This window comes from Lissotriton vulgaris, chromosome 1_1 (genome assembly GCF_964263255.1).
Source record: "Lissotriton vulgaris chromosome 1_1, aLisVul1.2, whole genome shotgun sequence".
Taxonomy (NCBI): domain Eukaryota; kingdom Metazoa; phylum Chordata; class Amphibia; order Caudata; family Salamandridae; genus Lissotriton; species Lissotriton vulgaris.
Window position 1 is genome coordinate 1750894121 of NC_141685.1, and position 17637 is coordinate 1750911757.

At 40.4% G+C, this 17637-nt stretch overlaps 1 protein-coding gene across 4 annotated transcripts in view; it reads right to left on the bottom strand.

The window, feature by feature from the left end:
* Positions 1-9789: 9789 nt before the first annotated feature.
* The window catches only part of TBC1D30 (TBC1 domain family member 30), a 320682-nt gene continuing 312834 nt past the window's right edge, over positions 9790-17637 (bottom strand). For 2 of the 4 annotated variants that reach the window (XM_086919039.1, XM_086919041.1), the window contains one exon: positions 9790-17179. In XM_086919039.1, coding sequence (XP_086775165.1) covers positions 16410-17179 — 770 coding nt within the window. In that variant the 3' untranslated portion in view covers positions 9790-16409. The remainder of the gene's footprint in view (positions 17180-17637) is intronic. The other 2 variants (XM_086919040.1, XM_086919042.1) reach the window with 1 other exon arrangement.

The window sequence follows — 17637 nt, forward strand, 5'->3', positions numbered from 1 at the left end:
TGGCAGGCACCTCATGGTGCCTGCCACACGGTGCAAGGATGTTTAAAAACTGTTTGTTTAGAAACTTTCATTTCACAATGGAAGTTTGTGCTGTGGGTGTTTTTCACCCGCTGCACAAGATTCCATTGTGAAATGGAAGTTTCCGACCTACATGTGCCTTTGCTATCTATTTGGAATGATTTTAATCTGCACCATCTGCTTTATTTGCCTCTGTCAGAAGCTATCGCCTTCCATATTTTTTTTTCTTGGTAGTATGCTTATAACAAAAATGTGGTTCTAGCAGGCATATTTTCATAGATGCATAATAAGCTTGCAATAAATGGGAGCTACTCCTGATTATTCAGATCGCAAATATCAGGTGGGATGTCTACATGTAATCAAAAACTTTCCGCAGGAGTAGAAGTGGGGCTCACATCGAAAGGCCAGGTAAGTGGGAACTATCATTTTGAGATGTACAAGAGGAACCACAGTGATTGAAGCTTCCAGGAGTGCTGAAGGTGTTTGGAATCACCAACAATCCTGCAGCAGTTGTTGCAGTCAAAGTGGGACTTCTGATGTAGAAATCCCGGCTGTCAAGAGCTTCACAAACCAAGAGTAGACTTACAGGGGCATCTTCTGTATATTAGTCTCTAACTAAGTCCTCTAGTTATGGGTAAAGATGCATTTCCAGCAGTGGAGTTATGAGACTTTGAGAGTATGGGCCCATATAGAGGCATCAGTAATGATAAAGACGCTCACTCTGTAGTAGCAGGTAGCTGGCTTTACTAGAAAACAAGACATGTTTCGGCCATGAAACACTTCTTGTTTCTTCAAGAAAGTAGCTATTTTGGATCAATCTGCCGGTGGGCTCATCCGGCTGGGCACTCCACCTCTCTTGGGCCAGAGGACTTCACAAGCAGTTTTGTGTGTATGGGTGTTAAAGTGATGTAGGAGTTGGGTGCTCTAATAAGATAGAAATTAACATTTAAAAACCAAAACAACATTTAAATTCTCGTTATAGTTCACTGAGCAAACTATAACCTGCTCTTATGCCACACAGTTTGTGACCTCATATATTACATGACCAATGACATCTCAAATTACATCATTGATGATATCACTGATGACATCACTGCTAACACCTGGAGGCAAATGGGTTGTGCATGCTGAGAGTTATGTGGTACACAGTTTACAGATCACTAAAGTTTTGGGTACAAGTTGTTCTCCATGTTAAATAAGGTAAAGGCTGCGCGCACCTGATGCATGTTGCAGAGGTATCTTCGAAGTAGCTTGTGACTTGAAGCCAAGGACTGTTGCAAAAGAAATGTGATAAAGGCCACTGCTTTTGTTGACAAAAAATTATTCACCATGAATATCTGGGCACATGGCCATGTTAAATAGATGTAATACGGTGTAGTGTTATCGACAAATCCTATGTGACAAGGAGATTAATAAGATGTGGCTATCTATTTCCAGAACTTCGATGAAGATTTTGAAGCATTGCTGTTCTGCTGAATAATGTAGAATGTAGTGTGTTTTATTCTCACTCTGGGGTTGTGAGCATAGCTCTAAGGCAGTATGCCCTTCTGCTCATCGTAGGAATGTTCGTAATGTATTTTACCAAACTATGAAGGGTTGTCCACAGGGTCTGGCAAAACAGTATTTTCATTGGCAAATGTATATCTATCAACCTCTTGACTTATAATTGCGGGCTATGTGAAGCATTTAAGAGGCTAATCCTGTTAACCCCTTCCCTGCTGGGCACATTCCCCCGCTGTGCTGGGGGGAGGTGGGAGCGCACACAGCGCCCCTGTGCTCATGACGAGCTCAGCTCATCATGCAGCACAGTGCTCATGTGCTCACGATGCACACCCGTTTCTTTAGAACGTTCGCACAGCGGCAAGATGGCCGCTGAAGCGCTGTAGGAGTAAGTCGCACTCAGACCCCTCTCCGACCCATGCATAAACCCGGGCTTCAGATGGAGCTATGAGAGCAGTATGCAACCTATATTCTGGAGTCAGCAAGCAGGAAACATTAGACTTAGATCAATTTACGGCGGTGGAGTTGTTGGCATTATACGCATCTTGGAGAAAGCGAAATTATTGTACACCACGCTCTTCAAGGCATTTATCACAGAGATGGCGACTCGTGGAAAAGACAAACAGCAGCAGCAACAGCCCATACCTAGCGGGGTAAACAAAGAAGTTCTCCAGAAAGAAGCGGGAAGAACGGGCACTATCCCGTAAACGAAAATGCCACCCGCTAATAAACGATCAACCCCTACAGTTTCCACAATAACCAAGGTCCAATTGCGCAAGCTGGAGAAAGCCAGCGAGAAAGAGAAAGGGATCAGCCAAGGCAAAGACACACGAAGCGTCAACGTCAATCAAGCGGCGCGGGACATGTCGAAAAGAAAAAGAACGATACCGTTTACCGGCAGCCGTCGGTGTCAGAAGTTTTCAGCATTAAAGTGCCACTGGAGGCGTCAGGATCTACTACGGCAACCCCGCTAAGCACGGCAATCATGCCGCCCGTCGGATCAGGCCGGAACGTCCTCGAGGACGCAAGCGGAGGTGTTGCCAAGCAACCGGGAATCACGGAGCTCACGCTTCCTGCGGAGCCCCTGGCAGTGAGCCAAGCTGAACGAGAGCTGAAGCAGGGGAGTCAGGACGAATGCTGGGATACAGCAAGAGAGGTGAGAGAGACTGATGACGGGGCAGGGATGTCGAATACAGGACAAATGCTAGAGGCCCTCATAGAGGTGGAGGCAGAAATGCGGGAGGAACAGGCTCAAGCCCAGAAAAAAGATAGCGCTACACTGGGTGAGGACATTGCAAGTCCTAGACTGCAAAACAATTTGATAGAGGGGGATTTTACAGAAGGGGCTGAGGGGGACAGGTTCTTCTCAGTTCCTGAAGAATCAGAATCAACGATGGCAAGCAGTGACGAGGAAAGGGACTCTTCGGACTCATGCTTGAGCTCTGGTGATAGTGGCAGCTCCAGGGGGAGAGGTACGCAAAAAAGGCACAAAATGACATCCAGAAAGACAGGCTCCCCCCTGAGTTCATATAAGGGTACGCAAAAGAAACTACTATGGGACTACTCTGCTACCTCCAATATGTATAAAGAAGATGGACAAGAGTCTCACAATGATGGAGGGAAACTAGATATAATGTTTGCCACACTAAAACAGATGCAAATGGAGGCTAGAGCTGAAAGCCGGAGGGCCAGGCACGATACTAAAAAAATCCAAGCGTCAATCAGAAAAATAAATAAAAAGTTTGAGGAAGTGGAGGAGAGAGTCATTGGAGTCGAAGAGCGAACTGGCAGATTAGAGGATGAGGTAACTGACTGGCAAGCATCTAGAGAAGAACAGACTAAGATTGTGGAGGATTTACAATGGAAGGTGGAGGACTTGGAAAATCGCCATAGGCGCAATAACGCCAGGCTTCTCGGAATTGAGGAAGGGGTGGAGGGGCAAGACCCCAGAGGTTTCGTCATCAAGCTGCTAAAGGGAGCCTTTCCGGAGGTGCCATGGAACTGGGAACAAGAAGTACAGAGAGCCCATAGATTCCCGCTCATTGCAAGGAAAAAACGTGAAGAGGGTTCAGGGGCACTCCCAAGGGCCATGCTAGTATTTTTGGCAACTTCCTTGCAAGACAAGAACTAATGGAAAAAGCTAGACCTGACTCTAGAAAGACGGTTGAAGGAATAACATTCTTTGCCAGACCTGACTTTTGCCATGTAACAGTGGAAAGGCGATGGAGGCTCAGGCAATTGATTACTGCATTTCAGACCCAAGGAGCAGAGGCTTATCTAATGTTCCCAGCAAAGCTAAAGGTTATCTCTGCGGGTCGAACAAGAATGTTTTTTTTCTGAGATAAAAGCAGGAGAATTTCTGGCAGAGCTAACAGAGCAAGGGGGTGTTAGAAGGAAATAGGAAGCAAAAAGGGGGAAAAAAAAGATAAGAAAATATATAATGAAAGTAGAAATGGTAAAAGATGGATAATTTAATGAGCCTGACACTTAAGAACATCAATAGGCAAGATATGCAGAGGGGAGGAGAGGGGAGCGACGCTACAACGCTCAGTGGACACGCATAGGTCAGGAGTGACCTATTTGCCTGTCACAGGGGGGGTGGGTCAGCAGCTTGGGAGGGGGGGGATAAAGGGGGGGTGGTGGAAGGGACAGAGGCATTGGTGAAGGTTGGTGTTGCAATACAGTACAGATTTGTAAAGTATATAAGGAAGAAGAAAGAAAATGTACAGATAAAGTTAAAAGAGTAGCTGAAGAGATGGTAAGAGTAAAACTGGAGTCATGGCAGTTAGAATAATTACGATCAACATCTGTGGTTTAAATAATGGGGAGAAAAGACAGAAGCTTTCTGCATTGCTACGTTTTTGGAGAATTGATATAATTTGCTTACAGGAAACACATGTAGCAGTTAAAGACAAATTCATCCTGGATCAAATGGGATTTGAGGTTCTTGCTTATACGGGACAGGAAGGGAGAAACAAGGGGGTGGCAGCTTTGGCTAGAAAAGGTACTGTAAAAATTAAAAAGAAAAAGGAGGATCACGAAGGGAGATGGGTAATGTTAGATATAGAAACTGCCGCAGGAAGATGTACACTGACCTCACTGTATGGCTCAAATGAGGATGAACCTGAATTAATTGAATTCATTGATAATGAATTAGCATTGTGGCCAGAACCTGTGGTTTGTTGTGGGGATTTTAACATCAATGGTTTGAACGGCCTAACAGACAAGAAGGGGGGCAGATACCAAGGGAGGAAAAAGAAGGTATTTAAAGCTGTACAAAACTTTGTTCAACATAATGCGTTGGTGGATACGTGGGCGGAATTTAACCCTTTAGGTACAGGTAGTACTTTCTATTCAGCTCCACATAAAACAATAGCCAGATTGGATTATTTTTTTATATCTAGTTCACTTGTAAGCAGAGCTAGAATAGAATGTCTCCCCAGAATAATGTCAGACCACAACCCGCTGGTCTTAAGCCTATCAGTGCCCCAAAAGACGGAAAGGATAAGTTCGACATGGACATTTGAGCGAGGGCTGTTGAAAGAGGAGGAGTATATTACAAGAATGCAAGAATGGATAACCCAATTTTGGGACATGAATAGGTATTCAGCTTCAGCAGACATGGTGTGGGATAGTTTTAAAGCAGGAGTGAGGGGAGAGACACTAAGTTACACTCTGGTAAGAAGCAAAAAGGAAAAGGAGAAGGTGGAAGAGGAGATCAGAACTCTGGTGGGATTAGAAAAGATGCTAGTGGATGCAATAGGCAGACAAGAATCCATTGAACAGATCCTGGTGGCTTTGGAAGTACAGAAGGCAGAAACTGGTGTTACACTGGCGCAGAAAACAGCAAGGAATTATTTAGCAAAAAAAGAGAAATGCAATGAATTTAATGAGAGGGTCGGTCACTTACTCGCAGTTAGAACTAGACAAACGCTAGCAGCAGGAGAGATAAAAGAAATCAAGGATAGTACCGGGGCAATTGTCAACAAAGTGGAGGAGGTACAGGAGGTATTTAGAAGGTTCTACGAGGTTCTATATGGACAAGATATAAACAACGGAAATATAGAGGCAGAAAGTATGGAATATCTCCTACAAGGGCCACAGGATGGGTTGAGTACAGAAGAGAGGGACAAGCTAGATGCGCAATTAACAGTCCAGGAGATAAGAGATGCGGCATTTAGTCTACCATCCGGCAAAGCAACTGGACAAGACCAGATACCCGTAGAATTTTATAAAACCTTTTGGGATGTGTTAGCTAAGGATATCTGGGCAATTTGTTGTTTGGCACAGGGGGGCAGAATAGTCCCTCAATCCTGGGCTGGTGCGGATATAATAGTGATCTTGAAAAAAGACAAACCTCCAACAGAACCAGGCTCCTATAGGCCGATTACATTGCTAAATGCCGACACAAAGATATTCTCCAAATCACTGGCTAATAGACTGAGTAAGGTAATAGAAAGAGTGGTCTCTCCAACACAACATGGCTTCATACCCGGCAAAGGGACTACCCAACATACTAGACAGCTGATCACCATCTTAGACGCAGCGGAGGTTTCAGGAGATCCTGTCGCGGCTATTTTCCTGGATGCCGAGAAGGCTTTTGACAGGGTCTCCTGGGCATACTTATGGAAGGCCATGGAGTGGGCAGGTATAGGTAGAGGATACATAACTGCAATTCAGGCACTTTATAAACATCCCACTGCTAGGATAAGAATTAATAAATCCTATTCAAATGCGGTACAGATTAGACGAGGGACTAGGCAGGGATGCCCAGCTTCACCTCTATTGTTTGCAATATACTTGGATCCGTTTTTAAGAAACTTACACAAAATATTAAGATCCCTCCAGTCACACTGCATGAGAAAGAATACAAATTATTCGCTTATGCAGACGATGTGGCTGTTATAACACCGACACCAGAGGGATCACTGATTGAAATAGAACAGGAGGCAAGGAAATTCGGCATGGTGTCAGGGTACCTAATAAATAAGAGGAAAGACACAAGTAGTACAGAATAGATACACAACATTTGTAGACACAAGAGTAGTTCCAGAAACAAGGTATTTGGGAGTCAGGGTGACTGCGGATCTAGAGAAACTAGTGGAGATTAATATGGAACCATTGTTAGGAAAGGTCAAAAGAAACATGGAGAGGGTTAATAACTTACACTTGACACTTATGGGTCGCATCAATTTTATTAAAATGGTTACTTTTCCAAAATGTTTATATTTGTTCAGAGCAATTCCCCTATACTTTGAAGGCATATGGTTCAACAGAATAGAATCAACAGTGAATAAATTAATTTGGGCACAGGGGAAGACACGTAGGGCATACCGTTTTTTGACATTATCAAGAGAGAGGGGAGGCTGGGGGGCACCTGATTTTAAAACTTACTATTGGGCGACAGCTCTACAATACTCTAAAGGGCTATTAGGAGGAAGCGATCAGCAGGATGAGAGAGCATGCCCAGCGAATGTCTATGAAGCACTCTTGGGAAAGGCGGCAGAGAATGCCTTAGTAACAACTGTGGACTATGCCTTCTTTAAACACACAAGGTTTAAGACTCTGAGCGCAATATACAAAGTTTGGAGGGCAATTAAGAAAAAATTGGGACTGGGAAGATATAACAGATATCTGAGGCTCTACATGAATGATGATCTCCCAGCAGAGATTTTTAGGGATGCAGTCATGAAAGAGTGGGACGGAAGCGGGATTAAGAAACTGGGAGACTTATTGGATATAAAAGGAGGGTTCTTACTGTTCCAAGATATACAATATAGATTTAAAATAGCTGGGAATAGTTTCTTTAAATACTTACAAGTGAGGAGTTACTTTCATACAAAACAGGGGGGAGTAGGAGGAATGACAAGCTGTAGGATAATGGATTATCTGGGAAGTAGTCTATTGTGCTCAATTAGGCAGCTGTATGCAGAGCTACAGGTATACAAAACAGACGACAGAGAGAGATATAGCAACAAATGGGTGGAACAAGTGAGAGCTCATCCTGAAGCCCTGCAAGCCTCATTAGACTTTGGCTGAACCATTCTGTGTTCAGCCACACTACAAACCCAACATTACAAAACAGTTTATTCATTATATCATACACCTGCTAGAATTGCCCAATGGGGGGGGAAGCACTGGAATAACTTGCCCACGCTGCAATTCAACAGATGCTAACATTACTCACATGTTTTCACAATGCCCGCAACTGTATACTTTAAAATTGGCAATAGAGGAGTTTTTGGAAAAATCGTTGGGATTAAAAACTAAATTAACTGATGAACTGATAATATTAGGTACAAGTATAGGAGACAATATTATGCATCCAGAATGTCTGTTTATGGTTACAGCAGTATTTAGGATAATTGTTGCAAAAGCCTGGAAGGAGAAATCAGCACCGACGTTTCAGATCTGGATAGCAAGACTACTTTCCACATACAATTTAGAGAGAGCCATATATGATAGAAAAGGTAGAAGGGCAAGGGCCTTGGGGGGTAGGATCTGGCTTCCCATTGATCAATGGAAGAGCAGAAAGAACTAAAAGTATGCTACTTTGCTTTCTCTTATTTGTGAAATTTGTATGGGCTACATTAGTGCTTGATTTGTTCTATCCTCTTTATGCTTATTCTACTTTTACTTTGTCATTTGTATAACTCTGTAAAAACAAATCTGTACGAGGGTAAAAAAATTTGTAATGGTAAAAAATGTACTGGACTTAACAGAAAAACTGAGGGGGGGAGAAAAACTGAATAAAAATATTTAAAAAAAAAAAAAGAACGTTCGCACAGCAGGGGAGTTTGCCCAGCGTGCGAGCGTTCTAAAGGTCATGACGAGCTGTGCTCATCATGAGCATGGGACGGGTTAAGGTGAAAACTGTACAAACTCTTTTTTGGAGGGTGTTCACAGTTTAAAAAGGGAGTGACCCCATTAAAGTCTTTGATTGCATTTTAATTGTTATGTAGGAGAATACCAGTAAAAAGAGAGTAGTATCCACCAAATGTGGGTGACTTTATAGATATGCAATTTGTCCACAATGTGGCCAAATGCTATGGTCATTATCACATGACTGGTAATAGAAAATTGAAAAGAGGTGTGGTGTGTTGAATTATTTTGAGTACACAAACGCTATAGGACACTGTCAAAGAAAAATGGATGAGGTTATTAATGATGTCATTTAAGATGTCATCAGCAATACCATCAATTATGTCATTTAAAAACATATCATGAGTGATATAATTGTGAGGTCATAAGCAGTGCTCCGTGGGGGCGCAAGTTATAGTTTTAGTTAGCTCAATAAATATTAGTTTGCTTTATAAATGTTAGTTTCTATGTGATTTCAACACCTACTTACATCACTTTAACCTTTTTTGTTTTGCTGGGAATTTCTGTCTTGTTCTAGCGTAAGTAAAGATCTTATTACAATGCCTAACTATAATGTCACTTTATTCTTTGTTTTTATTAGTAAATTCGTTTTTTTTAAATCATATTCCCACTTGCGCATACACCAAAGTCCCTTGGGCAACCTATAGCCACTGCTCCTGCTGCGTCAGGAGCTGGCAGCATGGTTTTGCATCCAGCGAGGACTTGCAGCCCAACCCTGCCACACCCATCATAGCCTCCCAAATGTGCATGGCTTTCAGTCAACACTGCTTTAGGCAGCCAAACCCACCCACCACAGCTGCACACAGCCCCCAAAAATATTTTAGGCTTCTAGCATTTCAGCAAGAGAGAGAAAATAGGATGCTTCTTGCAGACCACACTATAGCTGATAATATATATAGCGGATAAATATATTGCAATAGCAGCAGCAACAGACATGTATGCAATATTCCTCTCCCAAGTATCTGCAAAGCAACAACTGTTGGTTAGTCTACAAGTTCTGCAAACATTAATAAGATTAGCTTCTGACCTCCACAAGTCTGATAATTACTTTTAGGTAATACTTCGCCTCTGTGCCTCTTACCCTTTTTCTATAATGCATATTGTACGCAAACAGCATGCTAGCAGATAGATAATATTCACTTGTAACATTGGTTCATCAGTAATGTTTTATAGATTCAAGTGCACCAGCACTAGGGGAAGGTTGTTTAAATATTAGGCTTACAGATCAGAAAAAGATAGAGACTTTAAAAAGTGACTACATTTGTATGGTGTATCAGAACATGTCTTTAGTTATTGCAGGAATATGGCATCATCCTGCATACCTTGAGAAGAGAAATGACACTGTTAAGATTTTCCGAGCACATTTCAAATAAAAATAAAACCTGCATGTAATCTTTAAATACTTTATTACTGAAATAGGTTTACTAGAGAAACAGAGAGCTCCTCATCAGATGCACATGAGCTTCAGGACATGTGCAGGTCATTCTAGCAAGTTCAGTTTTACGTCTCACATTAGCACTTTCCCAAGGCAACCATGCATTGTTGGCACTTTAAAATGACAGACAATATGCAGAACATATCACATTCAATAAGACAGCACTTGACTCACTAGGCAGTTTCATGTAGATCCAGTGGATAGATATGTTTTAAATAATACTTTTGACAAGGAAATTAAAGTCCGGAAGAGTGGCTTTGAACATTCATTTAGTCATATCCAATATTTGATTTTTAATGGAAAACTACTGTGAATTAGTGTAGGTAACATTATCCGTAAAACAAAAACAGCAAGATGCTAAATAAAACATGCATAACTGTATCTTTCTTTTATTCTGGCAGTAATTTTAAAGTATGTATTTCCTACACTAAAGAGGGCCTTTTGGATTCCATTTAGAACCGGTATGTAAAAAAACTGAAATGTGTTTTAAGAGGACTGAAGAAAGAATACATATTTGTACACTATCAAAGCTATTAAGTTGGGTGATACACTAGTACTTGCTTGCTGAACAAATTCAAGGCAGAAACTCAAAACAGTTTTTTGTGTGGACAACGGATACATCACATTAACACACAAGACTGCAAATAGTCCCAATGACTGGCGCCCAGTACACATGAGATACAACATGCTGCACATCTCTAAGTGTTGCTTGTACAACCCAAGATGACATTTTCGGCAGCAGATAAAATGGAATAATAACTCTCAATGTACTAGCCATAATCCCTGTAAGTATAAGACAGAATTTAATTATGAAAGAGATCTCATTCCTGTTAAATGTTTGCAAAGTATGCAAATGAAAACCTTTCTTTTCTGCACTACATAAGGATAAAGATGTTTTTGCAATAAGAGCACCTGGATAGGACTCGGATTGATTTGGATGCTTCATAGAGTTACTGTGCAAAAGAATACCAATTATAGATCACCAATAATGTAATGATGCTCGCACTCTAAAACATTATTATTCTGTTGGAAGATCCCTTTCCATAAATCAAACATGCTCACAAAGTTCATGCCTAAGGGCAACATGATAATGGTGTTCATCTTTTTCTACTGCAACCTACGGATTACATAGCGGGTTCAATCTGAACCACAGTGTTTGAATATCACTAGCTGCTGAAGTCCAATGCACCCACTACAATCCCATTGGTGTTAACCAAACCTTGAGACAACTAATTACAGACAGCCTTAAGTATTTTTTGAAAGATAACCTTTGAACTCATAAAAGACGGTTGCATGGCTATGATGTGGGAACTCCATCAAGACAGAGGTAGCTCAGTGTTTGGATACTTTAAGTGGGTATAGAAATATTTTGAGCATTCTACAATTTAGGGATAACTAAACAATACAGAAACATTGGTAGACATAAAAGTTCATAGTGGACTTGGATTCATTAAGAAGAACAATTACATATTTTGCAATTGAACATCCTGTTGTATGGTCTCTTGTTATCACAGAAGTTGAACTGATGTGTGTTTTCAGAAATATTAGGGTATTTCAAGGATTAACAGAACTGTCTGTTAAAAACAAACAATACATTGATACACACTTGAACAACAATAATACATGGATGAATTGAACACCTGATGACTTCTAGAAAAGTACCTAATTTTGACTTTTTAAATTAATTTAGAGGAATTTTAAAATATTCTCCATTGGGTGTACAAATTAAATGCTGCAAATATATAAATTGAAATCTGTATGAAGAACACTTGTTCTTCTAATTTGGACCAATCTTGATTATTTTCTAATGGTTCTATATATAGAAGGATACCCATGCTGAGCTGCCACTGTGTTAACTGCAGTAAGAAGGAAATAGGACTACGAGATCATAAATTACAACTCAGTATGTATTATAAATCTAGTGATCCTCTCTCAATTAAACTGTTCTTTTTATCCACAGAGATAACTGAACAAGCCCAAAGGATTACATTTTTTGATTTTCATTTTAAAATTGAAATGACAAAAAATCTGATCCAGATTTTCAAATTTGAATTGGCATACGGACTTCAGTAAAAATTTGCACTGCACAGCTGGTGACAATACCTACCTATAATATATTTTATTCTCAGAATCTCCAGTTTATGATTTCAATGGCCCATTCTTCATTGAGACAACCTCAGCTCCTTTAAGAAAATCTGCTTATGTGACAAAGTCACAGAATGCCATGCACGGTCAGCTGACATTAAAAGATTTAGATTTTTTCTTTTAGCGGGTCTCTATTTTCTACATTTAAATTTGATGCACGTTTTTCTGTCTTGAATGCTTTAATCTTTTATTTTTTAGGAATGAATCCATATATTCTAGTAGGTTTCTTAAAATCATGTACATAATATGGGGTGGGCCTTTCAGCATTCATATTTTCTATTGGATGACTCTTTTACAAATGAGTGCTGACTAAGAGGAACTACATCTAATGCCTCCCAGGAAAAAAGTGAAATCTTGAAGATGCTTCAAAAGGAATGTAAATAGTTAAAAAAAACAGGGTTATGCCTAGGCCCAGAGTACCACAGTGGATATAGTTTGTGGTGACAGAGAGGGGTAGTTTAGGCAATGGAGAATAACAATCATTGTTAGAGGTTTCCTTCACATGATGTTAAATCTCAGTAGTTGATAAGAAGAAAACAAATCAACCATCCTAAATTAAAGCCTTTTGTCCAAAAACATAATTGTATTCTTCTCTTAATAAAAAGTGTTTTTATTGATCAATAATGTTTTCCATGATTTCTATTCCTTTCCTCAAAATGTATTTTTGCTCAGTTTTGAGATTTCTCTTAATTTGAAGGAAATATCCCAACACTCGGATTTTTATCTTCCATTCCTCAAAACATACCTTTCTCAAAATACGATCTCTAATGGAATCCAGGGCACCAAAGAGGCCCATGCTCAACAGCCATGAGGGCGAGCTCATAGCAATCAAACTTGCTCATCTGTCTTTACTACAAGCAGTGAAGCCTGAGGGTTGTGAAGGCAAATAAAAAATACAATGGCAATGTGTTACTTATGAATACATGTAGAGAAAATATTTGACCATGTTGATCTTAGATCTATAGAACTGTACCATTGAAGAAGACAATCTAGTACTGGTGGATAAGTGTATTTGAAAGCTGTGGACAATGAGAAAGGAGAAACCTTTCATAAGTGAAAACTGCACATTAATTTCTCAGTTCTTTCTGTGATCACATGGGTTTGTTGAATATACAATTTATTACTGCATTCTTTGGAGGTCTGAAGTGTAAGACCTCCGCAACACTGAGCAATATAACAGGTTTCTGAGTTTGAGAAGGATCCAATTCTGAAGGACGTTGTTTTCCATTGCACATCACAGAGATTGAATTCAATACACATTACTCACCATGCTAACTCTTTTACTGTATGGGATGTCCCAAGTCACAGGGAAAAGCACCTGAACATAGCTTACATGTGAGCTGAGAAAATACATACCACAGACCTCGCTATATCCCAAACTTGTGGGTTCCTCTCTATCTACATGCAAGGCAAGAGACGATGAGCAGAATGCTGGGGATGTTTGTCTGAAGGCAGGAGTGGTAGAACTATGGGCTACAGTACAGGCGTTTCTATAGTGCATAACCTATAGTTAATTTGTCCAGTCCACCTCAACTTCCTTCTGACTAATAGAAAATATGAATATATTTTCAAGTGGTGGGGGAGAGGGGGAGCGTGACAAGCAAACGTGTTAACCACTACAATGTTACTAAACAAGTTTGTTAACAGAGATCAACAAATTCATCATCAGCTCAGGAATTTATTTCCATGGAAAAATCTTTACATACCAAATAAGGCACAGCATACAAGAGTACTTTGCAGATGACTGAGGAGCGCTACTATAGACGAAGCTACCCTGCCTTCACTGCATATGCATGAATCCCATACCTACGAGACAGGCAGGAAATCTTGTAGCATTACATGATGGAAGGTATTACCAAAAGGCAATTAATACTTTTGATATCAGTTTTCCTGGTGGGAAGGCCACAAGAGGTGACAAACAACCTGGGAATCTAATGTTGGGGTCCTGTGCAGGCAACGTGTAAGGCATCACTTAACATAAAGAGTGCTCAAAAAGACCTTTAAAACTTGAATAATGGATTAGAAAAAAATATGGGATTACAATCTCCAGACTTAGTTGGATTTCAAGGCTCCTAAAACAACAATGAAAGGACCAGGTTAAAATTCTGCAACGTGTGCCACTTCTGAACATGAGGGAAAATTCAACAGACCCTCTGATTGAAAAATATTGTGAAAGAGAGTTGCAGCTGACCCCAGTCGTTGTTGGTGTGTATGTCAAGACTCTACTTAAATCACTGACCTCGTAAAGTGTAAAAGAAAGCTAATGGACAGGAGATCTGATTGAAGTTATTCCCTAATTCTGGTTTGTCTAAATCAATGAACCGCTAGACAAAGGAGCCTGTACACCATTGAGTGTAATTCACCTGCCTCCTGGTACCAGCAAAGACCCCAAGAGCAGGAGAGTCCAACCCATCCAAGGAAAAATCTACTAAATAGTTCATATTTATGGTCAGTGCAAAACGATCTGATCATCTATTCATTGTGATCTGAATAGTTAGATTAAACATCTTTTCTCACATCAGCCACACACCATCTTCTGAGATGAAGTGAAAATTTGAAGAAAAGTTACATGGTGGAAATGTATGATCTGTGTCTTCAAGGAACTTTCAGACGTTTTAACTAGAGTTCATGTCTACATGGATGTTTTGCATGGACTGATTTGTAAATGAATGGGATGGGTCTTGCCTTCAGACAGGAACTCCAAGTGATCGGCTTCTGGGATCTCTCTGATGTAACCCCAGTAGTCATACTAGAACAGTAGACAGAGCCAGAAAGCATGTGGGGCATGCAGGTAGATTTAAGTCACAAATGAGCTTCAAAATGACTCTGTCAGGAAGAATATCAGAGGGAGTAAGCAACTTGATACCAGCAGGATCACTAGACATAGGCCACAGTTGCGTTTTCATAGAGGCACTGGGGAATAAGGGCCGGACAGACACTTTGAAACGCAATCTAGTAACACAGTTATGACATATTTTAGGGTTGCCACCTCTACAGCCAGTAAATAAAAAAAAAACGTCACTTGTGGTTGAGAGAAACTGTTTTGCAAGAACAAGTCTTCTGTCAGTGGGAGAGTAAAGTGCTCCACACCATTCATCTGAATAGAAGGCATCCTCAGCTTCCTAGTAGAATCTCCAGAATGTTCCACTGATGTAAATTAAAAAGCACAGGTGAAGCAATTTCTTAAACACTTTGTAAGAGTGTAGCAGGTAGGCAATACAGCCAGGGTGCACTCAGCAACCATGCACTCCAAGCGCAACATGAGTTAGTTCGCTTAAAAAAATATGGCATACCACAAATGCAGCTGCCTAGGACGGGCAGCAGTAGGAGAAAACCAGGGTACGGTCTCAAAGAAGATAAGTAATGATTCGAACACAGAACTTTCAGTTTTAAAGCCTGTGTGATGTCATCAAAAGGAAGAGAAGAACTGAACTGAGAGTGTATAGGGCAGCCTGTAGTGTGCAAAACCCCTGGCTTGCACAGCTTTAACTTTTCCCGTGCAAGCTTTGTTCTGGTGCCTTCCTTTGAGGCACCGGACATTCCTTCAGCTTTAGGAAGTGGAGTTAAGTTGAACAAACAGGGAAGATGACTCACCTCACCTGTGCTTCTTTTTTTCTGTTCCTACAACTGAAATTGCTAGATATCTGTTGCAAACAAATTGACATCTTTGTATCGTAGCGTGATGCAAAGGATCACTGCAAAGATATTTTCATTCACAAACGAACTTGGCAAATACAGAAAGTCACCTCTGAATTGTTCCAAAGTCGAAAATACAAATGGAAATGGAAAACTAGAAAAACAATGATCCAACCATACCACTATTCTGGCTAGGATCAAACCACAGCTCTGTTCTGCCTCTGAGTTTAGAAAGGACAATCTGATTTGTTAAAGCTTACCCACAACATCCCATCCTAATTTAAAGCAATTATTTATGTACTGCTATAATGTTCAAACAGAGGTTGAACTGTACAGATGAAGATGTTTGTTTAAAGATTTCTATCAACTAGTTAGTGCACAGTATAAACAGAGTGATTGAGAAATGATTACATTAATGCTTTGCATGCCAGTGAAACAAAGGACAACAGAGTTGCAAGAAATGTAACAATTAAATAAATAATGGTAACAAAATAATATTTGTTTACAGATTCTTCCTTTTCCGTACATCACTGAACAATACTGTAAACTATCATGCTGATTTTGTCACATAACATTTGTAATTTATGTGCTCCGTACTCTTGTTATTGTCAAAGTGACTTTCGTGCCACAGTTTAATTTAAATAATGATGAATCCCGCAAAGAATCAACTCAAGGGCCCTTTGAACATTGAGGAATATCACCGGTCAAGAGGTTTGTCTCAATGACTTTTTTATGTGCATTTAGATCGTTTACCTAAAACATTTCATTAGAAATATAAAGTGCAGAGAGGACGTCATCGCTTCTTCGTTACAGTCACTCCATTGGCAGGGCTGGTGAAACTTCTGCTCATCTGTGGAAAGTTTACAGTTGGTGTTCGATTAGTTGGTCCATACATCCCTAAATTTCTAGCTGCAGTAGACTTCTTCAGCGGTTTCACACTTGGGAAAGGGCTGAAAACTTGCATCTTAAAACTATTTGCCTTTGGAGACCTGCTTAATGTTCCACTTTCACTGCAAGTGCTAAGTGAGTCAGATGAATCCCTCTGGCAGTGCAGGCTAGCAACTTCGGTTTCTTCACCATCGTTTTGGTTTAGTTCTAGTGCTTCCAGCTTGTTTTGAACCTCAATTATGTTGGCATTTGTATCCATGTAAACAGGCTCTGGAGACTGTCCATCAGCTTTCAAACTGGTCCTGTCTTCTGAGCCACTGTCATCCCTTTCCAGGCTACTAGATTTGTTTACATTTTCATCCTGTGCACTGGAAGGCTCGGGTTTAAGAACTTCACCATGCTCTTCTATAAGCCCAATGGTGTCCCCAAAACCGAATTGGCCTTTTGCTCTTGCAATGTTTTTTCGATGTACTCTGATGTGAGTACGCCAAGGAGAATTCAGTTTGGTTTTAATATCTTCATGAGCGGCTGGTGAGGATTTCAATCCAGGAATCTGAACAATTGCGTTCTTTGCTGACCTGTTCGTGGTCTTCATCTTTTTCCCCAGCAAGAGGTGATTTATTACTGGAGAATGATTAACTTGGGATGGAAGGAGGCTGGTGACTGGCCCTTTGTCTGGAAAAAATGAGGAGATTATGAAAACCGTGACAACAGCAGTACAAACAATACAAGGCAGGCTGCCTTATTGTTTCACAATAAGATGGCTCACTTATTAAAAGTTTGAAGATAAACAATAATAGTTGTTGTAATATTCAATTGCTTCACAGGCCTGTGTAAACAATGACAGAAAAACGATTCCTTGACCAGCATTCAACTATATGTAGTCATTGTTCCAGAAACACAGATTCCCCGTGATTACTAACATTACATCATAAGTATGGTGTTGGGAAAGTGAATGGTCTTAATGCAGACATGAAGAAATTGCTGATCAATCTCACATTATCCATAGAAGAGTAGCACTTTCAAATGGAGTGAAGGATACACAAGTTTGAAGGATAGACGATTCAAATTAATACACTAAATTAGATAAGATCTATATTACTGAAGTAGAGGATGAAAACATTTTCGAACAG